At 36.6% G+C, this 25613-nt stretch overlaps 1 protein-coding gene across 2 annotated transcripts in view; it reads left to right on the top strand.

Annotated features, from left to right (window-relative positions):
* The first annotated feature begins 7103 nt into the window (after positions 1 to 7103).
* The window catches only part of LOC140168338 (lamin-B2.L-like), a 46240-nt gene continuing 27730 nt past the window's right edge, over positions 7104 to 25613 (top strand). The window contains exons 1-10 of one of the 2 annotated variants that reach the window (XM_072191709.1): positions 7104 to 7343; positions 10044 to 10184; positions 10963 to 11147; positions 12343 to 12531; positions 13267 to 13360; positions 16955 to 17140; positions 18129 to 18254; positions 20641 to 20861; positions 21852 to 22036; positions 22539 to 22719. In XM_072191709.1, the coding sequence (XP_072047810.1) occupies positions 10062 to 10184; positions 10963 to 11147; positions 12343 to 12531; positions 13267 to 13360; positions 16955 to 17140; positions 18129 to 18254; positions 20641 to 20861; positions 21852 to 22036; positions 22539 to 22719 (1490 nt within the window). In that variant the 5' untranslated portion in view covers positions 7104 to 7343; positions 10044 to 10061. Of the gene's footprint in view, positions 7354 to 10043; positions 10185 to 10962; positions 11148 to 12342; positions 12532 to 13266; positions 13361 to 16954; positions 17141 to 18128; positions 18255 to 20640; positions 20862 to 21851; positions 22037 to 22538; positions 22720 to 25613 lie in introns of both variants that reach the window. The other variant, XM_072191708.1, reaches the window with a different exon arrangement.

The following is a 25613-nucleotide window of genomic DNA, read 5'->3' as shown; positions in this document are numbered from 1 at the left end:
ATTGATATCAGTTTCAATCTTCCGCTTTGAAAATCTCAATTCATAAATGAGTTTAAACATGAGCTGCAATTAATGTTTGTTGATTAATAAATAAAACTAATTTTTTGACCGAAGTTACACAATTTGTCAACTTTATAATGACTTGCATTTCGGAACTATTTGCACACACGGTGTGCATCGGCTCACGTGGTCACATCAGCGCCATATTTGTTCTGATTGTGCAGCTCAGCGGATTGTCGTGTGTGCTTGTCTGCATGATGGAATATGAAAAGTTAGTTGAAAAGTGAGACTGCAAGGATGCATAGACCCTTGTCTATGCACGCAGATTCATTCAATTTCATGCTGTCGTGGCTGGTGTCTTGGCTGCAGTTGTTATAAGCTTATATCATGTAAGCTTATAATACGTGAACTGTCATAGGCGATGACTGACTGTGTGAGTGTGATACACAGATGCATTTTGCAGTTTGCTGTTTATGTAATGCTTTCTCTGTGCAGAAACACACTTATGTCCTGGTAGGACCAGCATGACCATAGGCCTACTAAAAAAATCCCTAAACAACCCCTAAATGTGGTTATTGAGTAACCCTATAAAACAACCCTTTCAAATGGGTCATTTCATTTGACCCCGAAATGAGGTCATTAAGTAACCCAATAAGGCAACCCTTTTGAAGGGGTCATTTCATTTGACCCCGAAATGTGGTAATATTTTGACCCCAATGGGGTTACTATTTGACCCAAATACGTAGTCATTGCAATGACCCCGACCAATGGGGTCAAAAGGACCCCGTTAGTGGTATGGTGTTTAGTTGATAACTATGCTGGGGTCAAAAATGACCCCGTTTGGGTCATTTTTGACCCCGTAGTTTTAAGTGTGTATGTTTAGGAAATATCTATCTGTGCAAACATCATATCTATATGTGCAAATTCTGACAAATGGTCTCAGAAAATACTTAGATTGCAAAATCGAGCCATTTACGGCCCAATTCCAACGTTTTGAAGTAAAAAAATCCCATTTCATGGGGGGGTGAATAATTTGGCAAGGCAAAATTTGAGGGACAAGGAATTGTTTGCCAGTCAACGAGGGGAAGGGAGCGATTTTTGGCACGCATTGTGGCGGCATGCTGGCGGCACCTTTTCAAAAATATGTTCAAAAATTACTTGGGGAAAAATGGTAGGCCCCTACGGAAACGTTCAGGCCTAACCTCGTGGCCTGACTACTCTTGTACACATGCATGGGATGAATTTGGATAAAATATGGACACTTGTATTTTATTAATAAGGGTGGGGTTATGTTATGATCAGGTGGCTCAAAATAGATCAACAAATTACGGTAAACCAGGCGCGTACCCAGGGGGTGAGGCTTTGGGGCCTGCAGCCCCGGGTCTTAAAAAAGAGGGAGACAGAGAGAGAAGGGAGAGTGAAGAGAGGGGGGGGGGGAGGAAGGGGAGTGACAGAGCAGTGGCATAGCCAGGCCCGTACGCATTATTTCTTTTAGGGGGGGTTGATTTTAAAAGGTGGACCTTTTTCCAGGGGGTGGTGCGATTTTGTAAAAAGTGGACCTTCTACCTAAAAATTTGGACTTTTTTGACTAAAAAAGCATAAAAAAAACTATTTTTTTCCTTTTGCCACACTGCACGCCCCCCCCCCTGCGTACGGGCCTGGGCAAAGCCAGTGGGGCAGTAAGGTATACAGACAGTGCCCCTAAAAATCGAAGGAGGGAAAAGGAAAAGGCCTACTTTTTCGGTCTAATTTCCCAAAAATTGAAAGAAAGAAATATCCCGAAAACTGAAAACAAATATAAAATAATACCAATACCGGGACGAAAATGTTACAAAAATCGGCACAAAATATTAGCAAAACTGGGATGAAAATTTTGTTTTGCCACAGCCACCCAGCCTCATTTCAATGTCCGGGCATTTTTAGGCAAAAGAAAGGCAGAAAAGTGGAAAGAAAACAAGGAAGAAAAGAAGAAGAGTATACGTTCTGAGTTATTGCGCATCATAATGTTCATGCTTGAAATTTGTGACACGGAAATCGCATCCACTGGAAATCCGTTCTAAAATACATATTATGCATTAGCATGACATGATTATAATGGCCTATAGGCTATGCTTAATCATGATGGTCGGAAAAATAAGATAATAATAGGGGCCTAATGCAAAATGTTGCACCAAATGGCTTTTAGTTTGAGGATAATACGCCCCCCCCCTCACAACTCGGGTCCGTTGAAATCTATTATGCCGAAAATAATACCAATAAATAAGTGTAAACTTTTACACAAAATGACTTTATTGTGCCTTTCATTAATTTTTTGAAAAGTTCCCCAACTTCTGAGAGAGCACATCCCCCTCAGGTACCCTTCTCCGTCAAAAAGAAAAGGCTAACTTGCAAGTATCAATATAGGCCTAATTGAGCAGGTTCATACCCATAACATTTGCGGCCCAGAAGTCAGGTCCGCAGGAAATTTGTTATGAATTACAGGCCTATCTTTCATAGATATATGCCTATAGGCCTATTATAGCAGATCCCCCTCAAGCACCCCTTGCGTTAAATCAAAAAAAGGCTACACTTAGGCTGAATTGTAGGAGTTATTTGGAAATCTGTAAAAAGTATATGCTCCGAAAATAACCAATAAACATGTTGCACCAAATGGCTCCATTGGGGCCTTCACATTGAAAAAAATGTCTAATTCGGAGGGGTGAGGGGGCACATCGCCCCTCAGACAACCCTAGCGGCGCTGCCACGCCGATGTTCAACATTTTGAAATTTTGTTCAGTTCAGCCCCCGGCGGTCTCGAAATCTAGAAACGCCCTGTAAATAATAACGATGATAATAATTTTGGGAAATAAAAATGTTTTAATGAAATAGTGAATAAAAATGTTTCTAGTTTCTTCTTGGTATTGGTTGAAATTGTTTCCATGAGTCGGGGCCTGAACTATTAATTTACTACTCCCCATATAATGTTGCAGTTCAAGTATAAATACTCTATGACATATTAATGTAAAAGTTTTGGTGCATTCATCACCACATGTTGAGTTTTGATGTGTACGGAGAAATGAAAGTCTGCAAAATGTCGTCGAGGAAGCACAGTTATTCTGCAGCATTTAAGCTCAAAGTTATGATAAAGAGCAACAAAATTTCTTTTAGCATTCCCCGATTTCTCACGTTTAATATAAAGAGTGTACCCCGAGCCTGCGCTTTAATTTATGAATTGGATAGTAAAATTAGCAGGCACTCAACTTGGGCTAGCTACAACCCTGATTAGGCCAGGCCTACCCGAACTGACATAGCAAACCTTTCTCATTTTACTTTACTGAGGTATCCTGGCCCCTAACTATTATATCAGTTCGGGGGCACTGCTAATTCAAAGACGTCTCTGATATTAAAGACTCTTCAGTGCCGAGACACCTGACAGTATCATAATTCAGAGACGTCTCATAAATCACATACTCCCTAGTCTCAAAACCCAGCCGCAAACGATATTAGTAAATGTTGGTGAACGTGAACCGGCGCAGCGGGAATTATTTTGCGAGTAGGCCTAATCAGGGTTGTAGCTAGCCCAAGTTGAGTGCCTGCTAATTTTACTATCCAATTCATGAATTAAAGCGCAGGCTCGGGGTACACTCTTTATAGTAAACGTTAGAAATCGGGGAATTCTTTAAAAAAAAAATTGTTGTTGCTCTTTTTCATAACTTTGAGCTCAAATGCTGCAAAATAACTTTGCTTCCTCGACGACATTTTGCAGACTTTTAATTCTCCGTACACATCAAAACTCAACATGTGGTGATGAATGCACGAAAACTTTTACATTAATATTTCATGGAGTATTAGGCCTATACATGAACTGCAACATTATATGGGGAGTAGTAAATTAATTGTTCAGGCCCCGACTCATGGAAACAATTTCAACCAATACCAAGAAGAAACTAGAAACATTTTTATTTTCTATTTCATTAAAACCTTTTTTATTTCCTAAAATTATTATCATCGTTATTATTTACAGGGCCTTTCTAGATTCCGAGACCGCCGGGCAGGGTTTTCTTTAACGCACAAAACACGCGTATTTACGCGTTCAGGCACTTTTCTGACTCCTTCAAATCCCAAGTTCGAAAGTCCAATGCGTACAAAATCTTGAAAACGTACGCGTTCAGATATTGCAAGAATTGAATAGAGAAACACCTGATGTTGTGTATTTATTCTCGGCTTTTGGCATTTAGGACCTATACTCCCGATATGTAGGACAACGAAAGGCTTTATGGACCGGCATTCACAATTTTCAGCTTTTCAACTGTTCAAATTTAGATTTTACACAGTAATAGTGCCAAAATGGTCCACCAAATCGCTTCAATTAGGTCTTCATTTTGCAAAATTTTCCAAGTTCTAAGGGGGGAACATCACCCTGCGTAGTTGATAAACAAATGGCCACTTTTACTTCTGCTTTCGACATTTGCCAATTTATGTTTAACACAATTTATAGGCCTACCATAATAGTGAAAACTTGCCGTCCACGAAAAACTCCATGGACTGCTCATTTCACAAATGTTCGGCTTTTTTAAACTAAACTTTTACACATTAATATTGCCAAAATGATCCACCAAATTGCTTCAATTAGGTCTTCATTTTGCAAAAGTTTCTTACTTCTCAGAGGGCATTTTTAAATATTAATATTTTCTTCTAAAATTGCTCCCACCCCCTTCTGACTGCTCTAGATCCGCCACTGCTCCAAACAGTGGCGTAGATTTCTTTTGACTCGGGGGGGTGTCTTGAAAGTATAGTGAATACAGCACCTTTTGGAGAAAGAATAAGTTTATGGTACAATAAATTTTGCCATTTTGAAGCTTAACTGTTGAAATATGGTGCAAAAGTGGAATAAATTCGCGAGAAGCCCCCCCCCACCACCACCCCAATCCGGATCTACGCCTATGGCTCCAAAAACACACATATTGTTAAAAATGTCTTCAAAAATAATATTATAAAAATACCCCTTGGGCAATGTTTTTGACTCCTTCAGAGGAAAAATTCACAATTGAAAGGGTCAACAATTTTTGAAAATACCCCTTCAGCAAAATGCTTAAAGAAAACCCTGCCGCCGGGGTGAACTGAACAAAATTTCAAAATGTTGAAATCGGCGCGGCAGCGCCGTTAGGGTTGTCTGAGGGGCGACGTGCCCCCTCACCACTCCAAATTAGACAATTTTTTTTCAATGTGAAGGCCCCAATGGAGCCATTTGGTGCAACATGTTTATTGGTTATTTTCGGAGCATATACTTTTTACAGTTTTCAATGAATACTTGTGCTCAATAACTCCTACAATTCAGCCTGAGTGTAGCCTTTTTGTTTTAACGCAAGGGGTGCTTGAGGGAGATCTGCTATAATAGGCATATATCTATGAAAGTTAGGCCTGTAATTCATAACAAATTTCCTGCGGACCTGACTTCTGGGCCGCAAATGTTATGGGTATGAACTGAGACGAATATACCTAAAGGGATAGGAAGCAGGCACTTTTGTGTGTGCCATGTCTGTTATGGCAAAAATTTGCCCTTTTTTGTGTCTCAATTCATAAAAATGTGGTATACTTTAGAGATTTTTAAATTAAAACTTGACCTGGAGACACATTTAAACAAGGTCAAGTTTGCATTTTAAAATCTTTTTTTTAAGCTTCGCGCAAATTAATTCCAGTTTTGTACTATATTTCACCAGTTTAGCTTCAATATGGCAAATTTTGTTTGCCCGCTTCGCGCGCATTTGTACCATAAACTTATTTTGTCGGCAAAAGGTGCTGGATTCATTGGACTTCAAGAAATGACCCCAATGTCAAAAATAAATCTATGCCACTGTTAATAATGATGTATATTTTTGGTTTCTTTTTAGGACATGAAGGGGGGGCAAAACATATATAGACCATAAAAAGGGGATAAAAAAATTCACCCTTTTTAGGGGGATCAAAAGAATGTTGTCGTCCGAGGTTCCAACTTTTCCAACCCCCCACCAAAGTATTTATGAACACTCCCTGCGCAAAAATATCATGTAGGGTAAATTGGGGTAAATGGAACGTTGGGGTAAATGGAACGCTGAGAATACAATTTCCTCAATCAAGAACAAAATTGGGCAACATCATTTACACCAACGCCATACGCTCCGCTTTTGTTTCATATCCCAAACTTGGGTTTAATTGGAGTGAAAGAAATCTCCAAGGTTGTCACTGACCATGAATTGGTGCTACGGTTCAGTGAACAATACTAATTAAGGGTATTGATTCCTAAATATTTGAATATATTATATTGTGCTGAGAGTTGTCATGGTTGTCATACAATATTGGCAATATGTTTGTTACCTACAATAACATAAATGTTTTAAACAAAACAACAACAAAAACCAAAAAAAAAACCAACAACAACAAAAACCCAGCAGATTTTAATAATGAAATTATGTAAATTAGCTAATTAATTAGTTTGGTTTGTTGTTATTCTTTTGTTTAGTCACAAACAAAATATATATTAAATAAAAATGTTTGACGCCTTTCCAGTGTAAATATCGCTATGTGTGCTATGAATGTATAGGCTCCTTTCAAGTAATGCCACTTGTTCCAGTTCCCAATATTGGGGTATTCCAGTTTAAAAACTGGAACGCCATATATTTTGACCAAGTACAAGAAACAAAGCATAAAATGGGAGTTAATCTGTTCAAACAAGTTGTAAAAACATACTATCTTCTTAGTGAAACAAAAAAAATATAATATATGGATAGATACCCTCCCGACCACAAAATATTGCTTAAAGAGGAAGCCCCGCTTGGCCAGTTCTTCTGTGAAGAACTGACTTACACCTGTTACTTTGATGATAGACAGAACAGAATTTACATGGATACATTTTAACCTTGACTATAAAGAAACTTAGACCAAAGTGGGATTTCATCTTTAAGCGCTCCATTTACCCCCAATTTACCCTAATTGTAACTTTCTACCAATCACGGTGCTTCATTTGGATGGTTTACACTTCCTCTCAACGAGCCCACAACATGCATACAGAAGAAATCGGGAACCCAAATAATTGATTGATTGAAGTTGTTCCGGTGTACAGGTCATGAAGTGTGTCAACAAAATCGACCGCGATCGACCCTAGAAACCGAAGACAACTTGCCTACCAACAAACTGATGAACGTGGTCGAAATAATGCCGGGATGCCAGTGTCGGGCCAGTGTTATTACTAATTATTAGGCAGCGAACGTATTTGGAATGAAAAACCCGAGTTTAGGATTAAAGACGTTTCTACTAGTACTAATCTATTGACTCGCATTCAGCCGCTCAGTCTCTAGCTGCACTGCAAAAAGTTCAACTTTAAGTTGGTAAATATCGGTAAGCTTAATTAAAAAATCATAATAATTAATAATTAACATCATCATGTCATGTAAGATTCATCATGGACGTACTAAGTACGTCCATGGATTCATAGACCTGCCTGCACGGTTCGGTCCTATCCTTTAACATACTGACATTTACTATAATGCCATGAATCATTGAATGTCATAATGTTAAATAAAGCATCAATTGTAAAGATGATACCAAGTCATCATGGTCATGGGCATGGCTTCATGCTTAAATAATTTGACTACTGTACTACTTGTTAAAGTTAATTTTTATTACTTCAGTGGTCCGAGATGCAGCGCTGGTGAATTGCGATCGCAGAAGTGACAAGGTCGCCTACTACGTGCCGCGCCGACGACCAATGGTTAGGTATGCTAGGTGAATTCAACTTTGCCATCAAACTGCATCATTTTATATATCAAATTAAAGCTCTTGAGTAAACAAAGCCAAAACTGAAAATCTTTTTTTTTTTGCACTTTCCGTAGCAAAGTTACATCTTGTCAAAGATTGACTTTCATCAAAAAGATTCAGCTATCAAAATTCCCCAAAACGGCATTTCGGTGGTGTTTCTAGATCTTAGTCTCATTATGATAGCAGCTTTTTTTTAATGGAACTGCTATCAAAATCCTCTAAAATTCCATGTGCGATTGTCTTATCACCATAAAAATCATATATTTGGGTCAAGTGAAGTATAGAAAACATATTTATGTAGGTTTCCTTCTTCGCCAGTTGTTTTAAATTTCTATGTAAATATGCATTGACATTGTCGGCGAATTTGGCTGACTAGCAAATGTGTTAACTAAGGTTTGCCTGGGATACCTACAATGGTTCAACCGGCTTGTTGTCAAGTGTGTTGATCAGCCAATCAGCGTGATTGTTTATTTCTTCTGTGTGTATGCTTGTCTACGCTTGGCGCACAGCTCGGACCACGGAAGTAACAAAAAATTTACTTTAGTATATTACCAAATAATAAGACCATGTCAAAACAGTGATCAGTGCTCTAATCATCTTTACCCAGTTCTGCATATAATTGAATGTGTTCGATCAGTGTTCGATTTATTAGATAAAAGTTACGGTACTTGTATTTGTGCTGTAATCGTGCAGGTAACATACATTTGTAACATAGAAAATCAATCTGCACAAAGTGAAAGTAACTTGCACACAATTTATTTAACCATATGAAACTAATCATCTTTTTTACAGATGAAAAGTAAAAAATTGGTGTCATATTTCGTAAGGAATATTTATTACGGTACTTCTTTGATTTTTAGTAATTTAGAGGCACATTGTATGTTTCTGATTTCTGTGTAATTTACCGTTCGACTAAAATTCTACATGCACTTGTGCATTCCAATAATTGGAACTCACGGCTCCGACCGTGAGTTCCAAGGAGCTATGTGTATGTGTCGCTGCGATTTAGCGTGCATTCATTACCATATGTGACACGATCAAGGGAAATGAGTCGGATGTCGCTAATATTGATTTTGAGATATTGGCAAAAAAAGTGTTAAAATTCTTTTGTTTTATATTGTTTTCAGCGATTGATAAATTGACGTAACTTCACAAAGAAAAGTCGTATCAACATGGGGTTTTCAGTTTCTGAAAGCTTTAAATGTGCTTTAGCAACATGTGTAAAACTCATTTTCGACCAGGGCCGACATGTGACTCATTCCCCTTGTCATGTCACATACCGGTATTCACATTTTTAATATTTCTGACTTTGGACAAAAGCTGATGCATAGAATAAATTGAGCATTCACAGATGACATACATCAGTGACACAAGTTTCTAAAGTGAGTATTTTACTAGATATACTAATGCAAACTTGCCAAAATAAAACCCTGGAGGCACCCTACAGGAGTATCTACAACTTGAGAACAAGTCCTCAAAAGTTCGAAATTTGTAGTCACTACAACTACTTGTGCGGAGTACATTTGAAAAATTACCTGCACAGAATCAAAGTCACAGTCTGCATATGTGCAGGTGGTAAATCGAACACTGAATGTTAATGTTCATTGTGTTGCACTTGCAGACATTTTCATTTTGCGACAGATTTGATTTTGAGCGTTTTTTAAAATGAAAATACTCAATTTGCAATTCTTGTAATTACCGGACATGCACTCAATCTGTCTGTTACACTGAGCACTCTGTATTTTTACCCGGTATTACCTGGTAACCCACAATCCGATTCAGGCAACACCATCCACGTTTCTACTGATGCTTAAAATAAAGGTTGTGGTGTGTACCGGAAGTACTGAAAATATTTTCCTGACCCCAAGGTCACGATGTGATATCTACATCAAAATGTACAAAAGAAGTTCAACTGTTAACCGTTGGCGTTGTGTTTCCACTGACAGAAATACCGGGTGTCACACCACATGGTCTACCATGTCATAAATATCTTTATGTACACCACGTATACATGTATATATGTATGAAGCTGAATTTATACTCAAGTGATTGCAATGTACTGCTTTTTGAAATGCCACAAAATACATTTTTAGAACATCCATTTTCTTCTTCTTCCTTATAAGTGCAATAATTATGCAAGTACCCGAGGTGGTGAATTAATTACATGTACATGTATGGGGGGGGGCAAAGATTTTTTGTCAAGCATCATAAATGTTCATTAATGTCTTAAATATTTTCAACCAATTACTGTGCATTTTATGTCATTTCAGCAACCACCAGCAGGCAAGATGAGTGTGTACCCTCCTCCACCATTGTCAAGGGATCAGGAGAAAGCAGAGCTTCAACACTTGGGAGATAGGGTTCAGAATTACATTGGCAAAAATCGCAAAGTGCGAGAAGGTGCCAATAATGTAAGTTTAAATGTAGAACTATCTAGCTCCATTTGCAAACCGTAATGTCCTCGAAATAGCCCGAGAAAACGGAAACCGGGTGCCCCTTGAATGGCTCAAGCAAAACGAGCTATTATTGGGATATTGACATCTAATATAGGTATACATGTATGATCAGAGTTCCAGCACAGAGCCTGTGTCAACTAGTTTTTATTACTTTGCCAATCTGGCGTGTGAATTATTTTCATCAAAAAATTCAAAATACATACATTCAATGTACCTCTAGCTGCACCTAGATCCATTTTGGAGCATAGCAGAGAACCTGTTGTATGCCTACGAAGTACTAGAAAAAGAAATAAAAATGAAAATAAGAAAAAAAATGGCAACTGCTAGTATTTTTTTGTCAAAATTAGTTTTTCCCTGCAAATAGATGTTTATGAATTAGGTTGGGTTTGTGTTGAGACAGTTGAGATATTTAGGAACTCTACAGGCTTGGTTAACAAGACAAAAAATAGTGAGGTTTTTGAACAGCAAAAGTTAACTATACTTTTCAAAAAAGTAGAGTTCAGTTGAGTTGGAAACTGGAGCTATACTACCAACCAAGAGTTAAAACACACTGCTACCTACAAATTTATTCTGTCATGCATGCAATATTGGGATTTTTTGCAAGGAGACAGTTTCAGGCATTTTTATGGATTAGGTTCTTGGAGAGATTTTTAGAAACTCTGAAGTTGAATGAATTTCTGATAGGTCATCAGTATGAATTTTTTTTTCTTAAATTGATTCATATTATGTCCAGATTGACTCATCCGCGCTTCTTAACGCCATCAACGTCTTGGAAGATGAGGTCCAAAGTATCAAAAATACTTATGATAAAGAACTACAGAATAAGAGGAGAGATTTGGATGATATAGCAGCAGTAAGGAACCAGGCTGAGGTACAAGCAAGCAGGAATGGACAGCTCGCTGCAGATTTACAAGATAGGTAAATGTAATAGAAGCCCAGGGGGTACTTAGTACAAAATCTAGCCAAAATTGTGAAATTTTCTGAAAAAAATTGGGAAAATTTGTAAAAACTAAGAAATTTGGGTTAAATTTGACCGAAAATTTAGACTTTTGGTATATCAATGGGTCCAAATTTCTTGAAAAATTGGTATATTTATTGGTCCACTTTCAAATTCTCAGCAGCACGTCCCAACCAAAATCAAACTTGAGTACCCCGGAGTAGAAGATGATCTGTGAAGCTAAATTTATACTTTTACAGAAAGCTGATTGAACGATACCCATCACTTTTGTAAACATGATGACAGTGCTTTGAAAGTAACTTTGCTGAGTGTTAAGCACATTGTTGTCTGCCTGAAACAAGTTGAGATTAGTGTTGATTAACCATACATATATGATGATATAGTCCAGATAGTATTTTTTTAACTTTTGCTGCAGGGATTTGAATTCTGCGAGAATCGATTCTCGCCTTTCACAATGATATTCTTCACAATTTCGTTTATGAGATTCAGATTTGTTCTCCTGAAAATCAAGCACGCAATAAGATCCTTTATTCTCGCGAGATGAGTTTGTGGGAATCAATTATGATTCCCATATTGTGTGCTTTAATTGCACCTCTGTCTGTACCGTGTTTAGCTTAAAATCATGGATAGAAACCTTGGTCGACCCATTATGTAATATTTTGTCTAAAAAGCCCAAGCTAATCCTGACCCTAATCCTAATGCTTATCCTAATCTTTAACCGTAACCCTAACTCTAACACTAACCATGTACAGTGTTTGGCATAAAATGGATATAGAAACCTTGGTCGATCCTTGTTTTGTGTAAGAAAGCCCAAGCTAATCCTGACCCTAACAAGATTATTAACCCTAATCTAACCTAACCCTGTAAAGTGTTTGGCATAAAATGGATAGAAACTTGGTTGATCCTTCTTGTAATATTTTGTGTAAGAAAGCCTATTGCTAATCCTAAACCCCAGTCCCTTACCCTCACCCTAATCCTAACCCTAACACTAAATTTTGTGTATAATTACATGAAGGAGTACAACCAAAACATTCTTAAAAGTCCCGTTTCTAAAGTATTGCTAATATTATTTTATCAGTTTTGACTAATTGTAAAAGAATAATACAATTTAAAAGCTTGACATAATCATAATAATAAGGCTTTTTAAATTTCTAGATTGACAGTTGAGAATCAGCGAAATCGTGGTTTGACAAATGAGGTAGCCGGTCTTCAGCAGATGTGTGCTCAGAAAGAAGGTGATCTCCAACAAGCCAAGGCGGAAGGAGAAGATCTGAAGAGGAAGGTCAGAGACTTGGAGGATGACTGCGCTGCATTGCAGAGGAGATGTGATGATACGGAAAGAAGGTTAGCAAAATTAAAAGTGTTTTCATCATCTTTCCCTGTGGGATAGGCTTTTATGACAGGGGTTCATAACAATTAGTAAGTTTTTAGTGGGTTCGCTGTCGGATAGTACTGTCAAGCTTTCGTCAGGAGTAGCTCTGACTTCTTCAGGAATCTTCTATAGTGCCCTGATGACTTTATACTCATTTTGTGGGAGCAGCTTAGTGTTTACAATGTATCAAATACATTTGGTGCGGTGGTACAACAAATTAATAGAGGCACAGAAACAAAACAGGTGTTAGAAATATTATTTTCTTCCTGGAAACATGGAATGCTGTATTGAACATTTTAAGTGCAAAGCAAAAACACAAAATATTCTCACCCAATGAAACACTGGCTGGCTGGATACAAAACAATTTGTATTTGCGACCCCTGAAATTAAATGTTGTTATTTATGAGGGAGAAATCTACATTGTTCAATTTTCAGACAGTTGAAATTTTTGTATAATATGTGTGTACATTTGTTGTGGGATAGGCTTTTTCAAGTTCTGCTTGTTCTCTGTTGACAAGGGGCAGGCTTCAGTGAACGGCTCTTTTCAGAGCCATCAGTAGGCAAGGGGCAGCCTACATGTCTCATTCTTAGGTACCTTGTCCTGAAGAAGTCAGAGCTACTCCTGACGAAAGCTTGACAGTTCTAAACTTGTCCGACGCCGAACCCGCTAAAACCCCACTAATTGTGTACATTTTTATCATTTTCAGGTTAGACCAAGAGACGGCATTGAAGCACCAGGCACAGGATGAGAAGCAAGCATTACAAAATAAAGCAGACTTTCAGCAACAGGTTCATGATCAGGTAAGTATACTGGGCTATTCCATTTAAAATCCACACTACCCCTGTGGAAGATTTTGGAAATATCTTCCACAGAGGGAGTATGCTTTTCAAATGTAATTGGTCAGGGTTAATCATTTTAAAACCCATACTCCCCCTATATTATGGCTTTACATGTTTCTTCCACAAATGGAGTGAGTATTTCAAATGGAAGTTACCCAATTGTCTATTCTATTCAAAACTAATACTCCCTATGTGGAAGACTTTAGATAGATAAATCTTCCACACGGGCTTACACAGGGGTAGTGTGGATTTTAAATGGAATAGCACATTGTGTTTCCATGGTAATTTGAACCCTGAAGAACCCCCCCCTCCTTTTCTACGGGTCAGAGTAACCAAGATTTTGAATTTTGGAGAATTTTTTTTAAAGCTGTATTCAAGTAATTAAAGGAAATCTGTACCATAAACTAATCAATGGCTATATAGTTGCAGTAATAATAAAAACGACAAACAGTAAAAGTCCCAAGCTTATATACATCCAAATAAAGGAGAAATTCTTAATTCCTTACGACGATCAACGGTCATTTTGCAATCCATGGCGGCGGCCATATTGATACCCGATGTATTTTATTATGCTGTAACGGTACCCCGATTTTGAAACCAGCGAAATCCGTGCCACCAGCACTCGCGCTCGTGAACTTTGGTGACACGAAGCGAATACGACCAAAGTTCAGATTCAACATTCGTTCAAAAGAAAACGCGACAATTTTACCCATAAAACTACAGAAGAACATAAAAAAATGTATTTTAAGTAATATTTATGATCAACAATGTCTTTTGAGAACGAAAAGTAAAAACAGCACTAAAAACCAAAATTTGCTGTGGGGTCGCGAATGCCATAGCAACACACGCTCGCTGCGGGTCTGTGTGAAAGGTTACACTGTACCGCTTGTGGCAGAAAGGAGCTATCATGGCGGCTTCCATGAATCGCAGAAACGAAGGATTAAAAGTGCTTTTTCTTTGTTAGGAATCCGAAATTCATATAGACCGTCTGGTATGTTTAATTTAGGGGTATATAACTATATTAGCCATTGATTAGTTTATGGTACAGATTTCCTTTAAGCATTTTTTGTTGTTGCTGAAGTGGATTGATTCTGACTGAATGTTTTTGAAAAAAATTATTTTTTTATGGTTATTTAGTCTGTTCCAAAAAAATGACCTGACCAACTGATCCTACTTGGAAACAGGTTTCTTTTTTTCATCGCTTAAGGGATCTAAAATGAGCATTTATTGCGTTTCGACAGCATGTTTTGTGGGACATGAGAGCACCTCAGACCTATCGAATCGCATTCTGAATACTGAAGCATGTCTTTCTGATATCAAATAATTTTCATTTTTGAAAATCACAATATAATACAAATTTTATGACAAATTATAAAAATTTGATATTTTTCAAATTTTGATATATAACAGTCCTCAAAGTAAATTATATAAATCTAATGATATATTCTTAAAGTGTATGTAGCAGGGAGGAAAAGCCGACGGTCAATTGAAAATTTTGACCTTTCATATTGAAGATATGGATTTTTTTCCCAAAAAGACCTAATTTTTTTGGGTGTTTTGGAAAAAAATCCATATCTTCAATAATGAAAAGGTCAAAATTTTCAATTGATCGTCGGCTTTTCATCCCACCTACATACACTTTAAGTATAAATCATCAGATTTATAAAGTTTACTTCAAGTACTGTTAAATATCAAAAATATCAATTTTAATGATTTGCCATAAAATGTGTATTAAATTGCTAATTTCAAAAATCAAAATTATTTGATATCAGAATGACATTCTTCGTATTCAGAATGCAATTCGATATGTCTGATGTGCTCTAATGTCCCAAAATAAATACTGTCCAAACGTTCATACCCCAGCCCTTAATATGAAAATAAATTCCATACACTGAGGTTTAATATTAGTAAAAATATTAAGTCACAAACATTTTGCAGCATAAATTGACTGTATCTGCCAGGCAGATGGTAAATCTCTTTGTTTTTTACTGACATTGGTTTTACTGTTTTTATTTAGTATCGTAAATTATATTAATATGATCTGATTGTGTACAAGGTTTGAATATATGTCAAAATACTATAAATTACTAGGATAATGCTTGAGAAATTGTTCAGATTTGAGCATGACACATAGCATGCTTTTTTATGTTGTTAATAAATGCAGATCCTATATGGTGTATCAGGGGTGTGAGAGGCCTCAGACCAAAAAAGCTGAGAATTGCTAAAAAAAGCTGAAAAACAGCGTAAAAGCAGGGTAAAAACGTCAAATATGGGCTGAAAATAAAAAAAACATGTAAATGTTAGCAATAAAAAAAGCTGAAATCAGCTTAAAAGCTGAAATTTCACACCCCTGGGTGTATGTATCAGAGGGAAATGGTTATTTGACTAGTAATACAATTATAATGTTGAGATTTAGTGACTCAATGGATTAAAAGTTCCATCTTATCTCCCCAGCCTACTCCAAAAAAGTTGAAATTTTTATATGTACCATCAGAAACCTATAGGACTACATAATCTGTGTGCATCCAATCAGGGGTAGCATTAAGGCCTGAAAGTCGGGGGTTGTTTTCCCGTGTTTTTCACTCCAGAGCTTGCAGAAAATCCAAATACTTGGGGTGAAAATTAAATCTTGGGGGTGAAAAATATTTTGCAGTGTAGTCAGGGGTAGGAGACTGGGTATAAGGTCCAAAAGTAGAGGGTCAGAGTTCACCCCCGAGCTTGCACATATTCCCAATATAGAGGGTAAAAAATTAATATTTTTTAAATTTGTGGGGTCATTCACCCCGATCGGGGGTTAACGCTACCCCTGCATCCAATTTGTATTTTCAAGCTATCAACTGCCCAAAATTACAACACAGTGGGCTACGGGGCATGGCAAACCTACACTACAATTATGTGTAACTCACAAATTTAATCGTCCAAATCAAATGAAATTTTGGAAATAAGCTTTTTTCATGGATATCTGTAGAATAGTATCAAGAGAAGATGCTAGAATCACAAAATGTGACGTGTCATGTCAAAAGGAGACACTTTTGGGCAGGATCGTAAATGGAGAAATAGCCAAAAATCTGCTGGTGGGTGATTTTTTCACAATTTGGGTTTGTTGCTAATTTGTGATGTTATTAATGTTAAAAATATTGTCTGATAGTTTCAGACCGGAATGTAACTGGCATCTTGTATTTTTTGAGACATTTTTCAAGTTAATTCCACTCTCAACATTGTCAATAATATTTTTAAAGGCCGATATCTCAATTTCCAATTTTATAATACCATAACTTCGAACTCAATATCTTTGCTTAGGAATGTCCAAATTCATTTTGGAAAACGGCGTTGTGGAGCAAAATATCTCTATATTTAAGATATGTAAAAACCTCAAAATTCATAACCTGCCCAAAAGTGTCTCCTTTTGACATGACACGTCACAAATACTAATAATGAAAACAGTGATTTGGGAAGTTTAAAAGTAGAAATTGAAAACAGTTTGTTTGTTCGTGTGTAGTATTGTTTACATTATAACTTTTATTCTTTTTCAATTGATTGCATTTGTTTACACAGGAAACCAAAGAAAACAAGAATCGTTTAGAGGACAAAACTAACCTCATCCTAGCGTTGGAAGCCAAGATACGTGAATTGAGCAAACCGGACAACACACTCCATGACATGCTGAACAATGTGCGCGAAGCCGCCGCTGCCGAATTACAGAAATTTAAAGACGAAGCCGAGGAAGCCTATCATAATAATGTAAGAGTCTTACATTTAGTCCTAAAAAAATTGTTTGATTGGCGTAACCCGACCAACCCTAAAAATAGGCCCGACCCTAGACTTTTTTTCTTATTTTTGCAAAAAATGAATAAAAAAATCAAAAAAAGATTAAAATTTAAAAAAAGAGAAAAAATTCGTGATTTTCAGCTTAAAATGCGTGTAAAAATTTAAAAAAAAAAAAAAAAAATTGCCGACCGACCTACCCTAATTTTTTTTTTTTTCATGTTACACCAATCAAACAATTTTCTTTTTTAGACCTTATTTCATGCTTGCTTTTTAAACTGGGCATCCCAACTCTGTGATCAACTTGCCTAATGGCTATACCAGTTGAAATCCATACACCTACTACATGTATGGAAGACATGACCTTTAAAATCTCCCACACAGGCAGTGTAGATTTCAAACAGACTTACCCATTCAGGTAACCCCATTTGAAATCCACACTCCCTGTGTGAAAGATTAAGGTCATGTCTACAATGGGTATGGAATTTTATTACATTTCACAACCTGAAGAGAATTGATCAAAAATTTAATTCCCTCCTGAGGTTTAGAATTGAACATTATATAATGTTTTGTTAGAAAATTCAATACATCTAACAACCGTGGTCTTGCCCTACTCACTTCAAAAGAGAAGATGGACACTCTTTCCTGACAAACTGAGACATAGGCATGAAGGTTCACCTTTATCTAACTTAACTCTCTTCACACGGGTGTCGACTGCAGATGACAAGTTTCAACAAAAATTTAAAAATTCAACAATCTCAGAAATGTAAATTTTCATGACCATATTTGGAATCGGCATGAAAAATGCATTAAAATGAGTACAAACAAGCCTAGTATTGATTCAGTAGTTCTTAAGATAGCTCTTGATATTTTAAGAAAATATTTCAAAACTTGAACTTTTTCCATTGAAGCGCATGGCTAGCACGCAGAGCATTAAATGATACATTCTTTTAACTTATTTTAGCTGGAAGAATTACGTAATCAGATGGACATAGACGCTGCTAACTTTGCTAAACTTTCTGATGAGAACAAGAGGCTTGGAGCAGCTATTGAAGATTTAGAGAGAGAAAACCATTCCTTACAAACAAAGGTTAGTGATGACAATACATAATGGTTCTAACTACACTGGCTGCTTTGTATACTTATAGTGCAGGAAAGTTGAGAAATCTCAGCTTCCCTGCTTTGTAGTAAGAACTAATTGAATACCTGAGTGGAAGAAGGGCCCAACTCTATCAACACTTTTTTTGAGATATTAACAAAAAACACAATATTTGGAAAAGTTTTAAGAAACAGACTGTTTTCATCTTCAGGGGACCTTTAGTACGGGTACAGAACATACATTATAACATGCATGTGAAATGATATATGTTACAATGGCAACGGTATAGGTCTTTTAAAATATGATAAACTCATTTTTGTAAAATGGAGTTGGGCCCTTCTTCCACTCAGGTATTCAATTACACTTGGAGCAACTATTGCATTCAAATTCAATGCATTTTGATATCATAATAATAGAGTATAACATGAATACAAATTATCAATTTTCATATTAAAAACACAAAACATCATGCAATTTTTTTTTAGGTCAACCATGAATGATCCTAGGTCCAGGGACACTCCAAAACCGAAAAAATTAATAACTTAAAAAAAAAGGGAAAAAAAGAAATTCGAATATAATCCCACCCCCCAATTTTGACAATTTTTCACCAAAAAAAGTGTATATTATTATTAAAAAAAACGGGTGGGACTATACTCGGACGAATACGGTAGTTATTGAAAGCTCACATCAGCACTTGGTCCATGTTGTGCAATTGAATACCTTAGAAGTGGAAGAAAGGCCCAACTCCAATTTTTTTTACAAAAATGAGTTAGACCCAGCATTTTATTGACAGCAGACTGTTCTTCCTTGTGTGTGAAAAATGAGCCAAAATCCACTCTCTAAATAGTCTTCCAAGTACACTTAATCATGATTTTCAAGAAAGGCCCAACTCCAAGACCCAAAGAGGAATTTTGTTCATCCATGAAATCTGCTTTTCACTACAATAAACTTTCTTGCTAACATATTACATGCTTCTACATGCAATTACCGTACTGACGCGAGTATAGTCCCACCTTCGAGTAAAGTCCCACCCCCAAATTTTCGAAAAATATCAGAAATTAAAAAATTTTTTTTTTTTTTTTTTTAAAGTTATTTATTTTTTCGGCTTTGGAGTGTCCCAGGACCTAGACCTAAATGCTAGGATCATTCATGGTTGACCTAAAAAGTTATTTATTTTTTCGGCTTTGGAGTGTCCCAGGACCTAGACCTAAATGCTAGGATCATTCATGGTTGACCTAAAAAAAAAAATTAAAAAAATTTCAAGATGTTTTGTATTTTTAATATGAAAATTGATAATTTGTATTCATGTCATACTCTATTAATGATTTCAAAATGCATTCAAATTCAATTTTTTTTTTTTTGGAAATTCGAGTATAGTCCCACCCCCCAATTTTGAAAAATGTTCACCCGAAAACGGGGTGGGACTATACTCGCGTCAGTACTGTAATATATAATTACCAAATTTCTGTATTTATAACACATCTGCTTACGGAACTGGCACTTGCAGTAGTGGAATAAGGGCCCAACTCCAGCTCAAATTAAGACCTGTACCGTTGCCATTGAAACATCATATCTAATTTCAAATGTATGTAATACTGTATGTGCATGTATTAAAGGTCCCCTGAAGATGAAAACATTCTGTCTATAAAACTTTTCCAAATATTCTTAATATCTCAAAAACAGTTTTGATGGAGTTGTACCCTTATTCCACTCAGGTATTTAATTTAATCAAACAATGTATGCCAAGCTGGCAACCCCTTTCAACATTGCAACATCTCAGATCAAGTTGGCTATGTATTTTAACTGTTAGTCCTTACTAAAAGTTTTGTATTTGTGTTACTAACAATGTCAATGTCAAAATTGAGGATATCTTGGCTGCCACTGCCTGCATTTCAAGAAACGTATATGCAATACTGCCCTCTATATATAATTCAATATGAAGGGCTTAACCTTAATAAGCTCTAGAGGGAGTTTTTTTTTGCTATTTAGTTAGTTCATCAGGTGAGGGATGCTACCCACGCTCAAGTCATCGGGAGGCTCGTAAAAATTATAAGAAATCAACTGACACTTGCAGTGTCAAAGCGCTTTAGCACTTTGGTCATGCACTTTCCATGTGCCAAATTGAAGGTACTGAGAAGCATCATTTATATATCAGACCTCAAAGAATATTGTTATGGGGTTATCTTATCAATTGTTTAAAAGGTACCCCATGAATGTGTGCCAAAAATGGCTTTCCCCCTCTTTTGTCCTACCAAAAATTGCTTTCCCCCTTTTTTTGGCTTGCCAACCCCCCCCCCCTAATATTACCCTTCCCCAGTGCTCATAATTATTGCATATCTCCTTACTTATATTTCATACTATTTTCTCCCACTTTCAGCTTGCAACATCCGAGCATCAAAACCGCAATCTGACAAGCAGTCTCGGTCAGGAACGTGAGCGTACATCTGCACACATACGAGCATTGGAAGACAAACTGCGGGACATGCAGGACAGTCTTGTCCAGAAGATGAGGGACATATCATATGCGGTTAACTCTAAGCAGCCAGTCAGGGCTGAGTTGGAAGCTATGAAGGCTATGCTGCAAGAGGAGGAAAAGAAGTAAGTTTTATATCATTTTGTTTATCCCCTGGCAACAATTGGATATGGGTTAGTGTGTTCAATTTGAATACTGTTATTGTCAACAAGATTTGTGGTATACACCAGGGGGGTGCTCCGACTCAATGTGTTACACAAGCAGATATTCACGTAAAAGGGTCCCTATTTCGGGCCATTTTACTACAAAGGGTAGGCATATGGCACACTACAAGTACAAGTCAGCATTTAGGGTAGGAATTTCAAGGCTATTAAAATCTGTTTTTTAACTGGCCATTTCAATCTATCTTTCCCTTTATTTTAGACCAAGACAAAAGATCATGCAAAAAGCTCATGCAATGGCAAACCTGGTGGATTTTAAATTCTCATTTGCTCTTTTGCAATTTTTTTCATGGTTGCCTATTTAATTGTGAAAAGTGTAACCCCCCCCCCCCCATTGAAAATAGCAGTTGGGTCATACTCCTCTAGTTATATATCTTGTGTAACAGTGCTATAAGGTCCACTAGCCCTCTGCTCAACACATCTGTTAACTTTTACAATCCCATTTATACACCTGGGTGGAGAGCAGCAATTTGAGGTTAATGCAAACCTGAACCGGAAGTCTTAGTTATGATAACCAGTCTATGCTCTACTGCTATTCTGCTCTACAGTATGACAAGTCCTATTAAAGTCTTTGTGTAAGTCTATGTAACCATGATCTACTGCCAATTATTACAACTTGCATGTATTTTCACACAATTAACTGATATGTGAATTAACATATCGTCAGCCTCATAACAAAATTGACATTTTTCCATGTTACTTTTTGGAATTTTGACCCTGTTGAGTAATAAACCAATAAATTGTTCATCTTGGATGTGTTAATACAATGAAGTATAACATCAAAAATTAATGAATTGCAAATGAGAAACATGTAAAAATGAATTAGGCAATTTTGTTATGCGGGTGATGACCGGGGGTGATGATAATGTTTTTTGTTTTTACTTTGTTTTTCAGACTTGTCCATATTCCAGGACCACCCATACCAAGCTCTCCTAGTCCTGTACCAAGTCCTGTTAACAGCAGACGTAGTGTGTCACCAATCCGTCCCCTGCCTTCACGGTCATCCATGTCATCGCCTATAAGACCTTACGAGAACACAACAGGATTATCATCCAGTATGACAAGTCCTAAGCCTTTATGTAAGTCTATGTAACTGGTCGGTAGCCATGTTGATAAAGGATGCTTCACTTAAATTGCAAAACTTATCTTCAGTTAAGATGTTCCCTTTCTAGTACTTAAAGGTCCGTGACCCGATTGACAGCCTCATCACCCATTATTCTTCATCAAAACTGAAATTTTGAAATCAGAAGAAAACTCATACTTTTCTCATTACACCAGGGAAATATCACAACCGCTGGAACAATACAACTCAAAATTTATAAACTTATTGTTTTGGTGGTAGGCCTCTATCTAAGATTGAAAACAGAGCATGAAAAATCGGACCACTCCTCTTTAAGGTAACTTCATTATTAAACCTTAAAAATAGCCACTGATTTTGTCACATGCCACTGATTTTACACTTGTGAGAGGCCAAGATGTTGATTCAGCTATTAACTAAAGCTAAAGCATTTTAACCAAATGCCTCATTCTTTTAGTTGCATTTTTCGAACTATATACTTTATTTTCATACACCCTGTACAGCGACCAAGAGACCAGCTTCTGTACCTGTAGGAACCATGGGCCAAGGGAAGGACTACTTTGATTCCATATTTGGCGATCTACAGAAGCATACTGCCATCTACCCAAGACTTCATCCTAAGTCTAGTCCTCCTGGACCCAGGTTATCATCAACATCACATGATTACACCACCTGCACATCAAGGTATGGTTTGGCAGTTAATTAATCTCTAGGTGATTGAGACAAATTGGTATAATTAAGGGGAAAACTTAGGATATGCTTTCAAGAGTTTCTCACTACTTGTTTCCTTTTCATCTGGTGCCGCCTTTGGAGAAAAGAAATCACAGAAGATGTTAGTACTTTTACAAGGCAAAAAGTAACTTTTCTAGGAATTATTGACACGGTGCCTTCGGAAAGAAAGTTTCCTAATTCGCCCATTGCATGGTTCTGCCATGTGTGAGGAGAGCCTCGATCTGGCAGCATGCATGAATGGGAATTGAACCAGTCATAAGTTGCATGAAGTTTTTTAATTCTTCCTTTCATGTCATGCCAGTTCGAGGCTCTCCTGGCGGAACCATGCAATAGGCGAATAGAACCAAACTTTTCAGACGGTTTGTACATTTGAAGATGAAAACTAACCAAAAACACTTTTCCACTTTGTTCAGATGAGATATTCAATCATAAGGACAAATCGTAAAAACCATATCTGAGTTTGATTGACAGATGATGTCAGATGCAAATTAGTTTCTTTATCTCTCGCTGACTTATTATAGGCAGTGGTGTTTGCCAAGGGAGGGAGGGGTGTGTAAGCATCAATGCAGAATATATTTTCAAAGTAAAATCATGACGAAAATTTAATTCGGGCCTTTTCGACAAGTGCACTGACTGGGACAAACTTTGTTAGAATTGACTTAATTTCCTTGGGCTATGTACTGGGCCTGTTAGGCTATAAAAAAAAAAGAAGTTTGTTTCATATAGGCTGCACATATTGTTTTGAAGCAATTTTGCCATATTTTTTTATTTGAGAAACCCAGAAAAAAATACATTTCTCTTACAGTTTGTTTTACAAGTAAATATGAAATCAATAAATCCTATTCAAATCAGTCTGTAATTTTCCTAAAACTCATAATAATTGTCATATCTAACCTACTCTGCACTGATTTGACATTAAATATTTGTGATTTGAGGAATATGTTACCATAAATCTCTAAACTGTAGAAAGTAAAAACAACTACATAAGCCTACCGCAGTTCGGTTTTCAGACCACCTACGGGGAACATACTTGCTGTTATTTTTTTAGCTTAAAGCCATATTATAACATTTGCTAAGAAGAACGTCCTCAAAAAAAAATTTAATTCAGGTTTTTACACAATTGTAATGTACTTTAGTAAACAAAGATTCTCTGCAAAAATCAAGACTTTAGGTGCTGTAGTCAAAATCTGTGATTTTGAATAAACCGATGGAACCGTCGTTTTATTAATACGATAGAAATATTAGTCGAACACGTATGTGTTGTTCATAACACAGTACTGCTTACACGGCGTGTAGGACACACCCACACGTCAGAGGATCGTGACGGTATTACAACCGCCGGAGTTAGCGGAGTAACATGCATTGGCGCTATAGTAAATTCCAATTTTCTTTGCTTTACCTCACTTGTTAAATTAAAAGGGGACATATCTGACAGTAAAAGCTAACATTTTATGGGCAATAAATACTAATCTATTTTAAAAAGAAATGTTATAATATGGCTTTAAGGATGGGGAAGATATACTTGTAAATATGATATGTACCAAATATGTCTCCAAACAACAAACATGTTGTTACTCACAGCTTCCCAAACAATACAGATTTTGTCTATTGTTGGTAAAAATAACTTCCCAAACAATGCACATGTATGTTATCTGTGGCTTGGCTATTCTATTTGAAATCCATCCACCCCCTGTGGAAGACATGAACTTATACTCTCCCACACAGGGGGTGTAGATTTCAAATGGAGTCACCCAGTCAGGTAGTCCCATTTGCAATTTACACCCCTGTGTGGGATATTAAGGTCATTTGTTCCACAGGGGGTGTATGGATTTCAACTGGAATAGTCCGTTGGTAATACTTACCAAATACTGTAAAAGTGGAAATTTTCGTGTGATTAATTTTTCGCCCTTTGCCAATTTTTAACTGTTTCCCTTGTTTTTAAATTCATGATTCTAAGTTTCCTTACATTGACCTAAACACAAAAGGAATATATTCGCGCATTGTTATTTTCACGCTAGCAGCTTGGAACACGAAAAGCGCGAAAATAAATGTAGCGCAAAAATTTCTACTTTTACAGTAATTTCCCAAACAATACATGTTGTTGTCTGTGGTTGGTACTGTTCCTATACATGTATTTAATGCTCAGACACATGTACATTTGAAAGTAACAACTAAGTGAATGATGCTGTAAACTATACGCACACTAAAAATAATGCTATGTCTCAAAGCCCATGCCAGTTTTAAAAAGGAATGTAATTATGAGGGTTTTTTTAAAGATTTTTATTTTTTAAAAGATTTTTTTAAAACTTAATTTTGAATTAAGATATCATTTTCCGAGTGTTCAAAAGGACACTGCTTAAAATTGTGGTTGATTTACACAAGTGAAGTACAAATATTAACTTGTTTAATACCCAAACAAATGCAAGTATCGAATCCAGTAACTTTGCTTCCAAATTTGTCACAGAATTTCATGATTTTATGGCAATTCTATAAAAAAAGGAGATAAAAAATGAATTTTCTGTTTCAGCTGACATGGACGTGCAAAGAAAAATGAACGCGCATGTGGGCTTTGAGACATAACAATTTTTTTGCTTAGCCTTAACCAATTACATTACAAAATGTTGTCACCAATTAGTAGCGGGTCCTTAAAAAGGCCTAAGAAATAGTTTGATTGGCATAAATAGGCTGTTTTATTTTATTTATTGATATTTTTTTGTCAAAGACTAAATCTGATCTGTATTCGAACTAAAAGACGGTGATACACGCATGATTTTTTGTTAACTTCAAAACGGCCACTTGGTTCCATTTTAGAGCATTTATTATAAAATATTAAATTTAAATGACTT

This window comes from Amphiura filiformis, chromosome 13 (assembly GCF_039555335.1).
Source record: "Amphiura filiformis chromosome 13, Afil_fr2py, whole genome shotgun sequence".
Taxonomy (NCBI): domain Eukaryota; kingdom Metazoa; phylum Echinodermata; class Ophiuroidea; order Amphilepidida; family Amphiuridae; genus Amphiura; species Amphiura filiformis.
Note: the sequence above shows the minus strand (reverse complement) of the source record. Positions and strands in the feature narration are given on the sequence as shown.